Source organism: Nyctibius grandis, chromosome 5 (assembly GCF_013368605.1).
Source record: "Nyctibius grandis isolate bNycGra1 chromosome 5, bNycGra1.pri, whole genome shotgun sequence".
In the NCBI taxonomy this organism is placed as follows: Eukaryota; Metazoa; Chordata; class Aves; order Nyctibiiformes; family Nyctibiidae; genus Nyctibius; species Nyctibius grandis.
In genome coordinates this window covers 63,123,078-63,139,359 of record NC_090662.1, presented here as the reverse complement: position 1 = coordinate 63,139,359, position 16,282 = coordinate 63,123,078, and the positions used below count along the sequence as shown (strand labels likewise).

At 40.5% G+C, this 16,282-nt stretch overlaps 1 protein-coding gene across 4 annotated transcripts in view; it reads right to left on the bottom strand.

The window, feature by feature from the left end:
- Positions 1-16,282, bottom strand: part of LARGE1 (LARGE xylosyl- and glucuronyltransferase 1) — a 300,056-nt gene that overhangs the window by 138,918 nt on the left and 144,856 nt on the right. For all 4 annotated transcript variants that reach the window (XR_011048183.1, XM_068400631.1, XM_068400632.1 and 1 more), the window contains 2 exons: positions 11,198-11,280; positions 599-722 (listed from right to left, as the gene is read on the bottom strand). Coding sequence is in view for 3 of the 4 variants with exons in the window: in XM_068400631.1 (XP_068256732.1) it covers positions 599-722; positions 11,198-11,280 (207 nt within the window). In the remaining variant the exon portion in view is untranslated. The remainder of the gene's footprint in view (positions 1-598; positions 723-11,197; positions 11,281-16,282) is intronic.

Sequence of the window (16,282 nt, the reverse complement as noted above, 5' to 3'; positions counted from 1 at the left end):
CCCAATGGTGTGCCTCTGTGATCTAATTTAAACTTTCTAACTATGAAACGATAATTACTTTATGCTTTAAGTGATTTTTTTTCCCCTTTGGAACTCTCCTTTCTTCATATTCATTCCTTTTGAAAGAGCACTCAGATAAAAATGGTAGCTATTTCAAAATGTAATATTGATACCCCGTCAGAGTGTGTGTACTAACAGTGTTACACACCCATGTTTGAGGAATGCAGGGAAGTTAAGTGTTTCCAGTAACAGACTTGGGCTTATTCAACAAGATACTTAAGATTCCACCATTGCTACTAGAAAGAAGCGTCTTTAGCAAAACATAATGCGATCAGATGCAATTCAACCTGGGCAACCAGAATACTCTTGATAGCAGGTAACATTCCATTAGTGGAGAAACTGCACTGATTTTAGCCATCTAGTATCTTTTGGTTAAGTGTAACTGGGGTTACAATCATGTGGGTTAGAATTAGTTTTAGCCAGGGAGAACACTTAGCCAGCAGTTCTCCCACAAGTCACCAATTCAGAAAAATGAATAAAAAAGGGATGACATGAAACCAGAAGTGTATGAGCAACATTTGTGTTTGTCTTTCTTTACCTTGAGCTCATCTGCATCATAGAAGTCTATGCGCACAGCAGGGACCATCCATGTCTGGAACAGAGTCGCCAGGATCTGTTTGGCAATTGCATCTGCGATGAGGTGGAAGTGGAGTGGGTTTCGCCTGATATGAGAAGGGAGAGAAATGCATTAGTTCAAAAGTTTCTAATTCCTATTGTAAAAGGACAACATCAGAACTTACAAAGCTTTATCTATGTCTATGGTCTCAAGGTAAAGCATACAGCATGTTCAGTGGAGTTCTGCTCTGTGGCCAAAATGCTGAGACACTTACAATTTGAATAAACATGACAATAATAGAAATACTGGATCAGTTTCTGGGTGGTTGTAAATAAATATAGTTTCTTTGACTTCAGCGGAATGTGGTGATTTACAACAGCTAAGGATCTGGGCCCTTCTACCATCTCCTTAAAAGAAGGCCAAGTTAATCCCCCTTTGGGGACTTGAGCTGTGAAAGTGATTGCTTTCAGTTTCTAGGTCAACCTGGTAATTTATCTTTGTGGTAAGAACAATTGCCTGTGGAGAAGTGGGGGTAGAAAGGAAGGTTAAAAATAATCATCTGAATGAGGTGAAATTCCAGGGCCGCTGAGTTTACACGTATCTTTTCTACAAAGCAAGCTTGGGGAATCAACAGCTGTCCTATGGGAACCCAAAATTAGATGTTTCAGGTGAGTGTCTTCTAGCTACTGGCATAGTGGAGATTGTAAATCTCCCCACATCCTTGTTCCTAAGAGGGAGAGAGGATTGGAGCAAAGCAGGAAGAAAGAAAGTATTTCAAAAAAACAGATCTGGGTTCACCTCTGTAGTTACAAGACTTGGGCTAAGTGAAAAGTTTCAAAACAAGATGAGTGAAGCCAGTATCAGCAAGAATGGCAAGGCTGGACAAAGGGTATGGATTTTTCTACAGTAATGTGAACTTGGACATCACAAATACCATGTTTAAACCCCTTAACCTTGCTTCACTCTTTGAGAGACAGTAAGCAACAAAGTCTGATCTTTACTCAGCTTCTGTGGTAGGAGTATGAAAACCTGTCAGTGGAAGCTAGTCACGATTTGTAGTGTTCCACGCTTATCCCTAGCTTAGCAACTTTCCCTGTCAGCAGAGAAGGACGGAGTTTGCAAAAGCCACTAAGAAGACAGATGGTTCATTTATACTTTAGCATTGGCTCAACCTTTCTTCGACCCCTAGCGTGGAACAGTGGAGTCTCATTTCTGTGAAATTTATAAAGGTAAATGGGTGTACTTGTTAACAGATATTTTTCATCTAAAAAGAGGAGCATTTAGTTTCAGATGCTGGTTAAAGTGGAAGATGATTCATGCTACTACATTCTGCTGTGTGAATGAGAAGTGAGGAAATCTATGTTAGTTCAGGCCAATGTACTTCCATTACACTTTTGGGCTTAACTCAAAAGATGAAGGTATTTCTTTTTCCATTCCCTGCATTAATGAACAATATGTGCCTTTCTTTTTAATGCTACTCTTCTTGCTTTGATGAGTAATACTATTTCTCACTGAACAAAGTCCACAAAAAAATGTAAAAATATATATAATGGTTCATAGTATCATAACACACCTCTCAGTAGAAACAGAAGATTGTTGTGAGAAGTAATGTATGACTGGATCTTGCAGTGTTAGAAATACTGCACCTAAGATCCAATCCAATACCCAGGGATGTCAGTGAAGCCGTTGTATTGGTTTCAAGGGCACTGTGGATTAAATTATGTGCTTATAGGAAAAGCAGAAAAAGGCTGGTTAGAAGCCTTATATATGAGATAATCATGGTGGTGGAATAAACCCACAGCTGACCTGTGTTTAACAATATCCAAAACACTAACCCACAACATGCTTTCCAAAAAGACAAAGGTCTTTCAATCTCCAGCTTGCCCTGGAGTGAGGAGGGGAGAGGAAAAGGCATAGGCTGCCAGCTGCTGAGTGTCCCATAACCAAGCTAAAGGGATCACAGCAATCATATCTGCTTCACCAGCCCAGCAGGAGAGAACAAGAGGACATCCTGGCTCATGCAGATTCCGCAGTAACCAGGCACCTTGCCAAGAAAAAATCGGGAAATAGCAGTGATCAGGAAATACATTTCATTAGCAGAGAAAAGGCCAAGAGACACCAAGTACAACACCAGTGGCTTTGGGTACAGTCAAAGCAATATCTCAAGGCAAATAAATAGGTGTTGAATGTCAACATATATATTCCACATAGGTCCCTCTGATTAGCAGGGGCTGAGTCTGGTATCTGGTAGGACTATTACCCAGCTGGTGTTCTTTAGTAATTTCTTTTCCTTTTTTTCAGGGTCATTTATCTACATATTGCAAAGCAGAATAAGAAGAGTAAAAAGTCAGTTAAAAACAAGAAAGGTACATCTTCTTTCAAACCATCATTTAGTTAAATGGAATTGATATAAAATATTTGAAGATGAAACACACTAGTTGAAAAGAAAAAATCTGATACAAAGACACTCAGATGTTCAGTAGCAGTTTATACTTATCTGAATGACCCTGAGTGTACGAAACTTAAACGGGAACAAGTGGGTGACATTTTCTTTAGTTCAGCTCCTACTGGGAAAAAGAAAAAAGGAGTAACTGTACTCCTACACAGAAATCTCTTTCAAGTTGTTAGCCTCATGGTAAAGATTCAGCTGGAAGGAAAGTATGTGTCAGAGGCAAAGGAAAAGATTATCACTTACAAAAATATATCCCCAAAACAGAATAGTGACCTGCTGATATCTACAACTAAATGTGCATCAGTCATGGAAAATTTTACTCCAGATGAGATTTTAGTCATGTGAAATGTGAGGTTTAGCATGGTGCTAGAAGCCAACAGAGCACAGACTCAAACCTGGAAGACCTTTTGAAGGTTACAGTACTAGCATACACAGAGATACTTCTTCTGGTGTCTGTAATATGCAAAGCCTAAAAGATATGGATTGCTTCAAAGTGTTTATGAAACAAGTTCAGAAGCTTAAAGATCAACCAGCATCCACTGTAAAAGATACAAAAGAGATTCTGTAAGACGAGAAATCTTTCTCAAGTCATCATTATTTGACAACATGATTGAATCCACTGGCTGTAAGAATTAGGGGTGACAATCCAGATATTGTGAAGGATTCCACTGAAAGCTACATTTCATTAGACTCAGATGTTTTGCTGTACCATCTGGTGTCAGTGAAAGCTATTCCATTCTTCAGGTTGGTCTTTTTCCAGAACAGAGACATTTTGGGATATGAGGTTTATAAAACTGAAATCAAACTGTATTGCTCCTAGGATAAGTTAAGAAAGCTATCCTTCACAGGTATTTGGCAGCTACAGTTTTAAAAGTTTGGGAGACACCTGAGTCTTCGAGAGGGAGGCTCGAGAGTCCCTCACTTGGGTAACAAGGAAGGGTGGCATAGCCTTTGAAGAAGCTTAACAAGCCACTGAAGTTTGCTAGTGGAATTTGAGTGGCATGAAACTGGAAAAATATGATGCTCTGGTTAAAGAAAAACGCAGCTTCTTTCTGTTGTGAAGACAGATCAAGTTATGAAAAGGATGTCAATGCTGCAGTTTCCTGCAATAACAGGGGAGTTAATGAGATGACCCAACAGGTTCTTTCCAGTTCCCTGAGCCTCAGGACTTCAGTGCAGGACATCTTTCTTGGGTTGAAGGGAACCTGGAATCAAGTCTCAGAGAAAAGGATGACCAACACAAACCTCCTCTTCTCTCATTCCAAATGTGAGGTGGACTTCCTTTGACTTCAACTTCTCTAACCAATTCAAAGCACAGCTGTGTGTTGCTTTTATTTTTAATGTGTATGTTATCCCACATAATTCATTTTCCACTGGGCAAATCAAGAGAGCTAAATAACCACACATGGTAGAGGTTGGTTATATCTTGCACTGCTAGAAAGCACTGTAGTGTAAATGGTGACAGTATACACAACTGTGGAATAATATAGGTCAATACATGCCAGTTTTGATAAACTTCTCTTACAAAATTGATAGGTTTTGGAAAATTCCCGGTATTCGTGTGAATTTCTGTGTCTGGAAGTCAAGGTTTCTAGTGTCCCGGGTTTCAAAACAGACAGTTCTTGAACCCTGAGCCCCAGGTCTTCCAGATCCCTCTTGACAGAAGCAGGTATTGAAACAGCCAGAGAGTTTCTCCCAAGGTCCAGAAATCACTTAATCTCATTTATCTCAAAGATTTTGAACATAGGAATTTTTACCAACTACAACATTTCACAGTTTCTGCTACATGGAAAATGCTGACACACTAATGTATTAATGCAGAAGAATGCCATTTCAAAATATGTGTATTTCACATCAAGTGGAAACTCAAGGTTTAACCACTTTATTTAGAAAACTGCAAATCTTCATACGTTAAATTATTTCCCCTTATCTTAAGATCGGAACACTATCTGACAAAGTAAACCATATGTAAAGAGCACACATTTATTTTCCTAAATTTCTTTACTCAAAAGTGAATAAAAAGATATTCTGGCCAAGATTTTCAAGCATGGATGCTTAAATATAGGCTCCTAGGCCTAAATATAGGAGCTTAAATGAATGCTCTCATTTTCACAATTGCTGAGGTCCTATAAAGTTTAGTAAAATGAAAAGAAGTCAGTAATTTTAAAAGTCAGGCTATGAATTTAGAAGGCTATTCTGAGGCACCCATTTCTATGTTTTTTTTATCATGATGTCTTATTTTTACGTTTCAAAACTTCTTATCCTTCATCAGAGTTTTGATCTGCTTGCTCAAGCATTTGTGGCCCATTCTTTTTGAATAGCCACTGCCACGGAGTTAAATATAAAAATCTACAATTGAGAAAGGAAGTAGTGAACCAAGACTCACTCTAGTCTTCTCTATTATTCCATAGCTCAATTCTTAGCAATTCAAAAAGCAGCTGCTTGGTTGCACAGTTCTCTCTCTGCAACAGAGGAATTTTATTTTCTAAGAATATAAAAAGGTCAGTAGCCCAGGGGGTTTATTTCCAAAACCTATACTTTATTAAGGGAAGCACAACAAGGTAATACCTTTTATATCTGTAACAAATGGTTACAAGAACTTCAAACAGAAATTATAAAAGGCAGCTTGGGAAATTTTCTTTTTCGTAATGCCCATATGACAATGCCTCTGTCATACAGGGACAATTTTAATGTGAAAATCATTATAGGTTTTTCATACCCCTTCATATCCAGTATTGATTAAAATGCTCCCCAAACTATTGGAGAGATCTTAAAGATGCACTAGCTGCCTCATTCATGGATCTTGTTTTGTGTTAACTTATAGAAGCACCTTGGGAAATAATAAGAGATTTCATGGCCATTTTTTTTAAACATTGCTTTTTTCATTATGTCTCCATTGTTAGGACAGCTAGAAAATACAAAAAGAAGTGTGTATTATTGATGCATCTATATGGATCAGAGAAACCAGTTCATGCTTTATAGTTTTTGCCAGAAGAATCTCCCCCAAAACAGACTGACATGTTAGAAAAGTTGGAAACAATGACAGAGGTTTTAAATTCTCAAATTAACTCCATTAAGGCAAAGTGGTCTCCATGGAATACAGCCATTAGATTACATAAGCTTTAATTACCAGCCACTGTTGACTTGTGACTTCTACTTGGAAATTACATGTCATCCTTTTTATTTAATTTAGATTTTCATTTGTTTTGACTTACTTCTACTTGTTCTAAGAAAAAAAGTTTATTATTCATACAGCAATCTATAACAGTTTAATATCCCAATCCAAGCACTAAAAATGCTTAGACATACACTTAACTTTAAGGTTATAAGCAGTCTTCTTAAATCAAAAGGCTTCTTAAATCAAAAGGCTACTTCATGTTAGAAAGCATTTGTCTAGTTGACTGGGTTTGTTTACACTATGAAACCCCATCACCGTTACTATCCCACTATTGCTGTAGGATAGATGGAGCATACAGCTAAAGAAGTAACCACAACAACTTCTCCAAAGAAGAGGAACTAAAATAAATAGGGAAAAAAAAAAGCCACCAGTATCAGCTGGCACAACAGAGAAGTTAATTTTTCACAGATGCTCAGGTTGACCTAACTGTCAGCAACATGGTATAATTGTCTAATTTTCACCTTTCTTTGTTCCCAAATGAAACATGGTGTTTAACATGTCTTTGTAAAAGACAAGAGTACATTAAAAATCATTTTAGTTCTTACTCAAGTTAAGACTTACCTAAGTAGAGACAGAAACTATCTTTGCAATATGAAACTGTAACTCATGGGCTGATTCTGTGGCACTCTAAGCTTTATTACAATTTTCAGAAATTGAGTAAAACATTGAAAATGACCAATGTAACTTGGACCAGTAGTTGCAAAAGTTTCAAGGAGAGTTATTAGCCACAGGACAGTGCCTCAGTTTTGAAAAAGAAATGCAGATGCTTTTTGTGTACTACTGTATGCACTGTTTCCCAAAGCATCTGCATTTCGTTTTGTCCATTTGACCCAATATCTTTAATTTTTAGTGTTTAGTCTTTTGCTTTGGAAAAACTACATTTAAGCTGCACTTAGGACACAGTGGTATAAGCTTGGCTGTGTTAAACTGGCTCAGAGGGAAGATTTTTTGCTCCTGCAAAAGATTTATAAAGTCTGTCATAATTGGGAACTAGATACCCAGGAGAGGAAAGCGGGAAAGTTGCAGACTAGGACTAAGTACTCATTCTACAAGCCTCCCTCTGTGCAGCACTGCCAATGTATATTTATCAGAGTCTGCAAACCCTGCACTATCTCAGTTCTGCTGAGTTTCCTCCTGAGAAGAGACTGTCAGTTATGTTACACTGGGTGTTAAAAGCTGCTGGGATTTTGTGGCTTGAGCGTTATGTTTTCTGAAAACAAAACTGGTATCAACCTTCTTTTCCATTGGGGATGAAACGGATTTCTGAACTATGGTGTTCTTATAAGGAATCAACCACACTACCCCTTCCCTCTCCTCTTCCCACTCTCTGGAACCCAAAGAGAGATATAATTTCTCAAATGGTTTGAACAAGTAGCTTGCGTAAGTCTCACAATATATATGGTATGACTAGAATCATTAACTTGCTTTTTTAGACCTGGAGAGAGCTGAAATGTTCAATATGCAGGATTTGCTGTACATTCATGCAAGAGAGAAGAGATAGCACACTCCAGCTATAGAAACTCCTGTAGTTGTCATTCTTAATGACCCAGCACCCCTGCTGTTTTGTGTCGCTCTATCTAGCCCTCTAGCTCAAAGTTCGGGGTATTACAAGCATGTTAATTCATGGAGGGAAGATGATTAAGATTGACATGGCCTCCTTTTCTCAGAATTTTTCTATTAGAGAAGTAGAGATTCCTTACAGAAGTAGGGAATGTAGGGACCTCTTTTTGTATCAAAATGCACAGCTAAAGCGTACTTTAGTTACTAAACAAAACAGAAATGCTAATAAAAGCACATGACATCTCCATGAATTCCAGACAGATTCACTGAAATCAGTGCTCTTACAGCAAACACCAAGTGATGTACAGCAGGAACAGATGAGGATATTAAGTGTTGTTGCTTTGAGTGGCCAGTTGTTTAACCAGTAGATTGCATTCAGGGTGTTGCAGGGCAGGACTGAGGTGTAATGGTACACCTGCCTAAGAAGAACCTACACCGTGTCTGGCTACATAATAACAGATAAGATTTCTGCACAAGTGTCTTTCAGTTATACAATACATTCTCTTACAGTCTTCTTACAGGCAAATTCTGCACCTGCTATATCAGGTTTGGTTGAATACTGATCATCAGAAACTTCAAAAAAGGAAAAAAAAAATCTCTTTGACAATATGCTTGGAGGCATGTTCCTTCTGTTCTTGCAAAACTGTATTTGAGATTGAATGTGGTGATCCTACAAGTGAAGGACCAGTAGCCTAACTTTAGAGATTAGGATAGAACAAGCAAAAAACTTCTCCACTGGAAACATACAGTCCTTTCAAATGTCTGTTTTGCTTCGCTTATTGGACAACACCAGCTAGGATGCATGCCATTGTGCACATTTAGGGGTTAGAAGAAGAGACATTTCCATGCCTGTTTTCACTGATGACCCTCAAGTCAGATGGTGAACTTGCTGCTGATGTCATGAAGCATCCGCCATCTGAACCAACCACCTCCAACTCCCCTAACTCATTCCTCCTAATGCAGTATCATGACCTGTCTCCATCCTTCTTTGCTACAATTAAATAGATCCTAGCAATTAAAAGAAGCCTTCTTTCCAATCTTCATAATTTTTGAAATGCATACCAGTCTCCAAGATAACACTGTTTGCACATGGCAACCAATGCAAGGAGCCTTGGTTCTAAATCAATTTTCAGCTGAGTTTGTTGTTTGCTGTTTAGTCTCCAGCCTTCTTCACCATTGCCACTGCAAAAATAAAGATCCAAGAAAGTGGCATTTCTGAGGCATGGCCCTCTGCACATGTAGCCATAGCATCAACAGATGCTTAAGAAGCTTGTGTTTTCTAGAAGATAAGGAAGAAAGCTCGCTCTCTTCTTTGAAAACATCTTCCCTTTCTAGCAAACAATTTAATGTCTAGTGAGAAGAGCTAGTTCTAGGCAGGAATGGACTTAGATTTATCTTTAAGTATGTTTTGAGCAAACAAGTGAGATAGGTTATCTTGAATGTAACTAACTGTACTAGTTTCATTAGCTCTACTGGACTTTATCTTCATCACCTCTGCTGAGCTAGACAAATCCTTTGAGATGAGGAGTACTGCTAGCCAAACAGCAAATATGTTCTTGACAAGGGCAGAATCCACCAGACTTAGAAATATCAATGTTACTTCCCTTTGTTTTGGCTTCATGTTTTTAATTAAATATATTTCCAAATTACATAATTCTGCCATTATATGGCAGAATTGTTCATAATTTTGCTAATTGTTCAGATGAGTGGCTTATGTAAAACAGGGACATTTCCTTTAAGTAGCACAGAAAGAGACTTTTTAAACCTTTGAGCTGTGAGATTCCTGTTATTTACAGCATATTTGAAACCTACAGTCTTCTCAAAATGGATGCAAGTAGTAGGAGAGAAAAATGCTGAGAAGCTAACCACTAGGATAACTCATGTCACCATAAAAATGCACATTTGCAAAAAATCCCTTAGAAACAACAATCAAAATAGGCAAAACACCCCACATCCTTGCAATATAAAGCCAGTTTATACTGAATAATTCAGAAGTCTAATTGGAAATAGATATAGTTTTAAAATTTAACAGGAGTTTAACATTCAGAAAAATTCTGCACAGAGTACAATACAGGTTTTTACTGTTGTTTAGGTTTGTTATGTTTATTTTAGCACTGTTTTCCTGCTCCTAGCCTTCATTTAACACGAACATGCCACTTCTGGAAAGACTTGCAAAGGCTATGTGTTGATAGTGAAAGTTGCTGTCATATTTTGGGGAATTTCCCCTCTCCACTTGCACTCTAGCCAACCTCTTAGTATTTACTGAGTCTTTTTCCACATTGTACAAGGCGAGCATTTACATTCTTTTACAAAGCTTAGCAAAAATGGGTAAAAGTTAAAATGGTGTACTAAAACCATTGCAAAGGAGTGATTACTAAGACTGTTTCAGCAGAAGATTGGAGGCAAACATAAGGAACAAGGTGGAGGACTGGAATGCCCCACTCCAGCTAGCTGTAAGAAGATATTAGCATGTGACATGAACAAGAATCATCCTCCCTGATATAAAATATCATTCAATATAAAGCAGCATATTGAAACTACCTCCTTAGTAAAGTCTTTATATTCTACATGTTTTATTAGTCTATTTGTCCTGTTTGAATCAAACAGTCTGATTAGTCTCTCACTTCCCTATTTTGATCCACTGTCTGCAATACTGTTGGAAAACATCTCTGAGAGACATTGCTAAACTGGACAAGGGATATACACATATGCCCACACACAGTTTAATACCGTTTCTCTTTTTCTGGAGCTGCTGTTTATTAAGGGAATTGGTTATTTTGCCTTCATTGTACATTTATGCCTCTTGATTTTGCGATCCGACTGTGCTCCATGTGCTAAAATGAGGTTGCAAAGTCTTCTGAGGGGCTGCAAGTAGCTTTCCAAAGCCAGAATAAATAATCTGACATCAATTAAATAATACTGATTAGAGTCACAGGTTTATTTTGAAAAACAAACATCTAAATGGGAAGCTGGGATAGTGAAGTAACCAGTGTGTGTTTATGTGTATGGCTTTCAAAACACCATCTACACCTGTGCCATAAACTGATACAAGAAAAAGGCTAAATGAATACAATGCTTTTATTACTATTATTGTTATTTTAAAACATTCAGGAGTGTGCAGATGCTTTACAGTACAGATAGAGACTATCCCTATTCTCACAATGCAACAGGGATAGCAGGTGGATCTCTGATCCCTCTACTTCACTGCAGAAATCTTTACACAGGTGAATCTATTTGTGGTGGTCACAAATTTCATGCTTCCTTCTTTCCAAAGAAAAAGCAACCAGGGAAGTGATTCTGACTTTCTTTTGAAGTAAGAGAGTAAATGTAAAAAGAGCTTATTTAGCCACAATCAGATATACAATATACAAGAAAAGAAAGCTGCCTTTACCTGTGAAATAAGACAGACTTGACAAGTGTGACAACATCCCGACTGGCATTGTAACCTGCACAAACAATGGCAACATGGATAGTCTGTGGGAGAAGAGGAACAAAAAGAACAAAAATTAAAGCCTGCTCCCGTGTTCTATCATTCATTAAGGAGAGCACACACATGACATTGCTATTATTTAGTGCGGCAATTCTCAAAGATTTGAGTGGGCGTTTTGCAGCTGTTTGCAGCCCACTAGAGGCAGTTTGTTAAAAACAACTTAATTGAGTTATAACATCATCATCATTCCAAAGTCATTACCATCCCTAAATTACATCAGATGTCTGAACAGAATTGCATTTAGTAGCTAAGAGCATATGTATGCGCGTGTGCACACCCCCACCCATTTAGCAGCACGCAAAATGCTGAGTATGCAAACATGCAGACACTTTAACCATCTGAACTGAAGTTTAAATTTATGTCTGATAATTAGAAGCAGATATGCTCTTAGAAATTTTGCATTATTTCGGTCTTAAGGACAGGGATAAAAAGAAGGCGGAGTTACTGAATGCCTTCTTTGCCTCTGTCTATACTGCTAGAGGCTGTCCTGAGGAGCCCCGGACTCCTGAGGCCTCAGAAGAAGTCAGGATAGAGGAGGAATCTGTCTTGGTTGATGAGGGCTGGGTCAGGGACCAATTAAGCAATCTGGACGTCCATAAATCCATGGGCCCTGATGGGATGCACCCGCGGGTGCTGAGGGAGCTGGCGGAAGTCATTGCTAGGCCACTCTCCATCATCTTTGCTAAGTCGTGGGCAACGGGAGAGGTGCCTGAGGACTGGAGGAAAGCGAATGTCACTCCAGTCTTCAAAAAGGGCAAGAAGGAGGACCCGGGGAACTATAGACCGGTCAGCCTCACCTCCATCCCCAGAAAGGTGATGGAACAACTTGTCCTTGGTGCTGTCTCTAGGCACATCAAGGATAGGGGGATCATTAGGGGCACTCAGCATGGCTTCACCAAGGGGAAGTCATGCTTAACCAACTTGATAGCCTTTTATGAGGACGTAACCCGGTGAATAGATGATGGTAAAGCTGTGGATGCAGTCTATCTCCATTTCAGTAAAGCGTTTGACACGGTCTCCCACAGCATCCTCGCAGCTAAACTGAGGAAGTGTGGTCTGGATGATCGGGTAGTGAGGTGGATTGTGAACTGGCTGAAGGAAAGAAGCCAGAGAGTGGTGGTCAATGGGACAGAGTCCAGTTGGAGGCCTGTGTCTAGCGGAGTCCCTCAAGGGTCGGTACTGGGACCAGTTCTATTCAATATATTCATTAATGACTTGGATGAAGGAATAGAGTGCACTGTCAGCAAGTTCGCTGATGACACAAAACTGGGAGAAGTGGCTGACACAACGGAAGGCTGCGCAGCCATTCAGAAGGACCTGGACAGGCTGGAGAGTTGGGCGGGGAGAAATTTAATGAAATATAACAAGGGCAAGTGTAGAGTCCTGCATCTGGGCAAGAACAACCCCATGTACCAGTACAAGCTGGGGACAGACCTGTTGGAGACCAGCGTAGGGGAAAGGGACCTGGGGGTCCTAGTGGACAGCAGGATGACCATGAGCCAGCAATGTGCCCTTGTGGCCAAGAAGGCCAATGGCATCCTGGGCTGTATTAGAAGGGGTGTGGTTAGCAGGTCGAGAGAGGTTCTCCTCCCCCTCTACTCTGCCCTGGTGAGGCCGCATCTGGAATATTGTGTCCAGTTCTGGGCCCCTCAGTTCAAGAAGGACAGGGAACTGCTAGAGAGAGTCCAGCACAGAGCCACGAAGATGATTAAGGGAGTGGAACATCTCCCTTATGAGGAGAGGCTGAGGGAACTGGGTCTCTTTAGCTTAGAGAAGAGGAGACTGAGGGGTGACCTCATTAATGTTTATAAATAGGTAAAGGGCAAGTGTCATGAGGATGGAGCCAGGCTCTTCTCACTGACATCCCTTGACAGGACAAGGGGTAATGGGTGCAAGCTGGAACACAGGAGGTTCCGCATAAATATGAGGAAAAACTTCTTTACGGTGAGGGTGACTGAACACTGGAACAGGCTGCCCAGAGAGGTTGTGGAGTCTCCTTCTCTGCAGACATTCAAAACCTGCCTGGACGCGTTCCTGTGTGATATGGTGTAGGCAATCCTGCTCCGGCAGGGGGATTGGACTAGATGATCTTTCGAGGTCCCTTCCAATCCCTAACATTCTGTGATTCTGTGATTCTGTGATTCTGTGAGCAAGCTGGGATGGATGAGCATGAGTCAGTCAGTCAGCCTCTTCTCCCAGGCAACTAGCGATAGGACAAGAGGACATAGCCTCAAGCTTTGCCAGGGGAAGTTCAGGTTGGACATTAGGAAGCATTTCTTCTCAGAAAGGGTTATTAGACATTGGAATGGGCTGCCCAGGGAGGTGGTGGAGTCACCATCTCTGGATGTGTTTAAAAAAAGACTGGACATGGCACTTAGTGCCATGGTCTAGTTGACATGGTAGTGTCAGGGCAATGGTTGGACTCGATGATCCCAGAGGTCTCTTCCAACCTGGTTGATTCTGTGATTCTGTGAGTGGGACAACTGGTTTGCCAGGGCCTGGGTGCATCCCAGTGATACGATAAGAAACGAGCTGTGATGGCAGGTGGTCACTTCCCTGCCTGTAATTACCACTATGGGCTGTACGGGGCAGTGTTAATGTGAAGTTAAATACAACCCGCCACACACATTCTCCCCACCCAGCACCTTGGTAAAGTCTCACTTATTCTGTGCCTTCTTACCTCCCTTTTATTATGAGTCAGGATTATTCATTCCTTCAAGAGGAAAGGGAAAATTGAAAAGGCACTACTGGTGATTATTATTAAGGTAGTAAGTAATAATTTGAAAAATGCTGCTAAGTTACTCTTCTCTGGTTTTAAAATTAGCCATTGCTGTTCCCTGAGGACAAAAGAAAATTAATCTTAGCAAGTTTTGAATCCAGCTTCCATATTTTTCTGTTTCTTAGTGGTCACAGAAACAGAAGAGAGTTCACCATGCTGGCAGCACAAAGCTGCAATTGGGGACACAGCTGTGAAACTGCAGGGAGGCCTCATTTGGCTTCCATTTGAAGCTTGGTTAGCTGGTTTCTCACACACACAGCTCTCATTTTCCACAGAAAGCCCACTACACAGAGAACAAACGAGGAATTCTGCCTCCTCATATAGTCATAGGTTCCCAAAGTCTGGCTTTTAGCAGAAGCAGATTTACACAAGAGGTGTCATGTGTTGGGCACGTGTAAAGAGTCCACAGCTCCATCTATTAACATCACCTGGTACAGGGGACAACTTGAATCATATAATTTCCAAGTGGCTGTGCCACTGTGCAACTCCCACATGAACATCACAGCTGCCTCCAGCCCTAGAGTGCCTCACAAGCTGAGGCACATTGAAGATCTGAGGTTTTAAGATGACTTGAATTAACAAGGCAACTGTCTGTCCAGAGAGGTGCAAGGAAGAAAAGGTATTGCAGTGCATTTTGGCAACAGCTCTGTGAGGTGTTCAGCACTTTAAATTTCTGTTAAAGTCAATGGGAGTTGAGCATGCTCAGCACTTTGCAAAAATTGACCGTGTTTCTCTCTTGTGATAACAACAGGGGAGAACAAGGGCTGCTTATTAATGACTTCTATTGCAGCAGTGGTTTGTACCATACTTATGGGCATGGATTTCTGTGGGTGCACAGATTCCTGATGCTGCACACACTGACTCCTCTCTGGTTGTCACCAAGTCTTTCTCAGGCTTTTGGAAGACCTAAGACCCTTCTCTCCAATGCCAATTAAAATCAGATTAACTAAGAATAGTTTCATGACTGCTTTAGACAATTCACCTGAAGACACTGGACCAGACACAAACATTTTATGAGTTCTGACAGAATAGCACTGTCATATCACTGTCAACATCATTTTATACTACCTCTACTTGCCAGAAAAGCTCTCATTGCAGCCTCTCTCTCCACCTGACAACTGCCCTCAAAATCAAAATGTATTCTGTCAAGGACTTGCTCGCATCTGTTCTCCTTTTCCTAAATCAGTTTGTTTCAAAATTAAAAGCATCTTTCCTCACTGTCTTCTAGCAGGTGCTGTTGCCTTGCATGCTGTTTCAGCCAGGGCGCAGTGAGAACACAGCACTTGCTGCTCTTCTGAATGTCCTTCTCAGGTTCAGACATGCAGGCATTGATATACATTCTGCTCAGCCTTTCTATGGTGTTTGATACTACATATCACTTCTATTCTTGCCTGCGATCAGCTACAGGGAAGATCAGTAATCGTCAAAGAGAACAGAAACCTAGTCCTTTTCTCCCAAATGTTTTGCCCGTAGCATGCTGCAAGACTCAGTCTGTTCCTGAGTTTAACTGTTTAACTGTAGAACAAAATCCCTGGGAAAACTGATAAGTCAACATGAAGTCAACAACTGAACTGTCTGCAGATGTTTGCATCCTGAAAAAAGTTTTATTTCCAGTTTTCTCCGTGCTTGTTCCAAATACATGTTTGGATAGAGAGCAGCTGGCTCTAGCCAAATCCTGGCAAGACAGGGCAATAGTGGCTGGAAGAAGGAAGCACTTCAAAGAACTTGTATCCTCCTGAGTGTACTACCGTAAGCATCAGCTCCCAGATCACGAAATTGGTCAGTAGCATCAAAGCTCTCTCAAACTCCTCATTTTCCGTCTGCAGATGGCTAGAAGATTTCATCCCCATTCCACTAGAACTGGCCACTGTGATTCACACAACCTCTGGACTCGATGACTGCAGCTAACACCTAGGAGTGAAGCCACATAAGCCAAGACTGTTCCAACTTCCACAACATGAGGCAGCCCGTCTGCTTGGTTCAACATGTCCCTCCAAACATCTCACACCAAGGCTCTGCATGCTACACTTGCTCATCAATGTTTATAATCCGCGACAATTCTAGTTGTCAAACACTAGCCTGGATATTGAGAAGTCACTGTGGGACGAAAGTGAGCTTCTTGAAAGTGTCCATCCTCCTACAACATTCTTTTTAAACTGAATGATGGTAGACATGTTCATCACTGGCAGATGTTGCAAGAAGTCTGG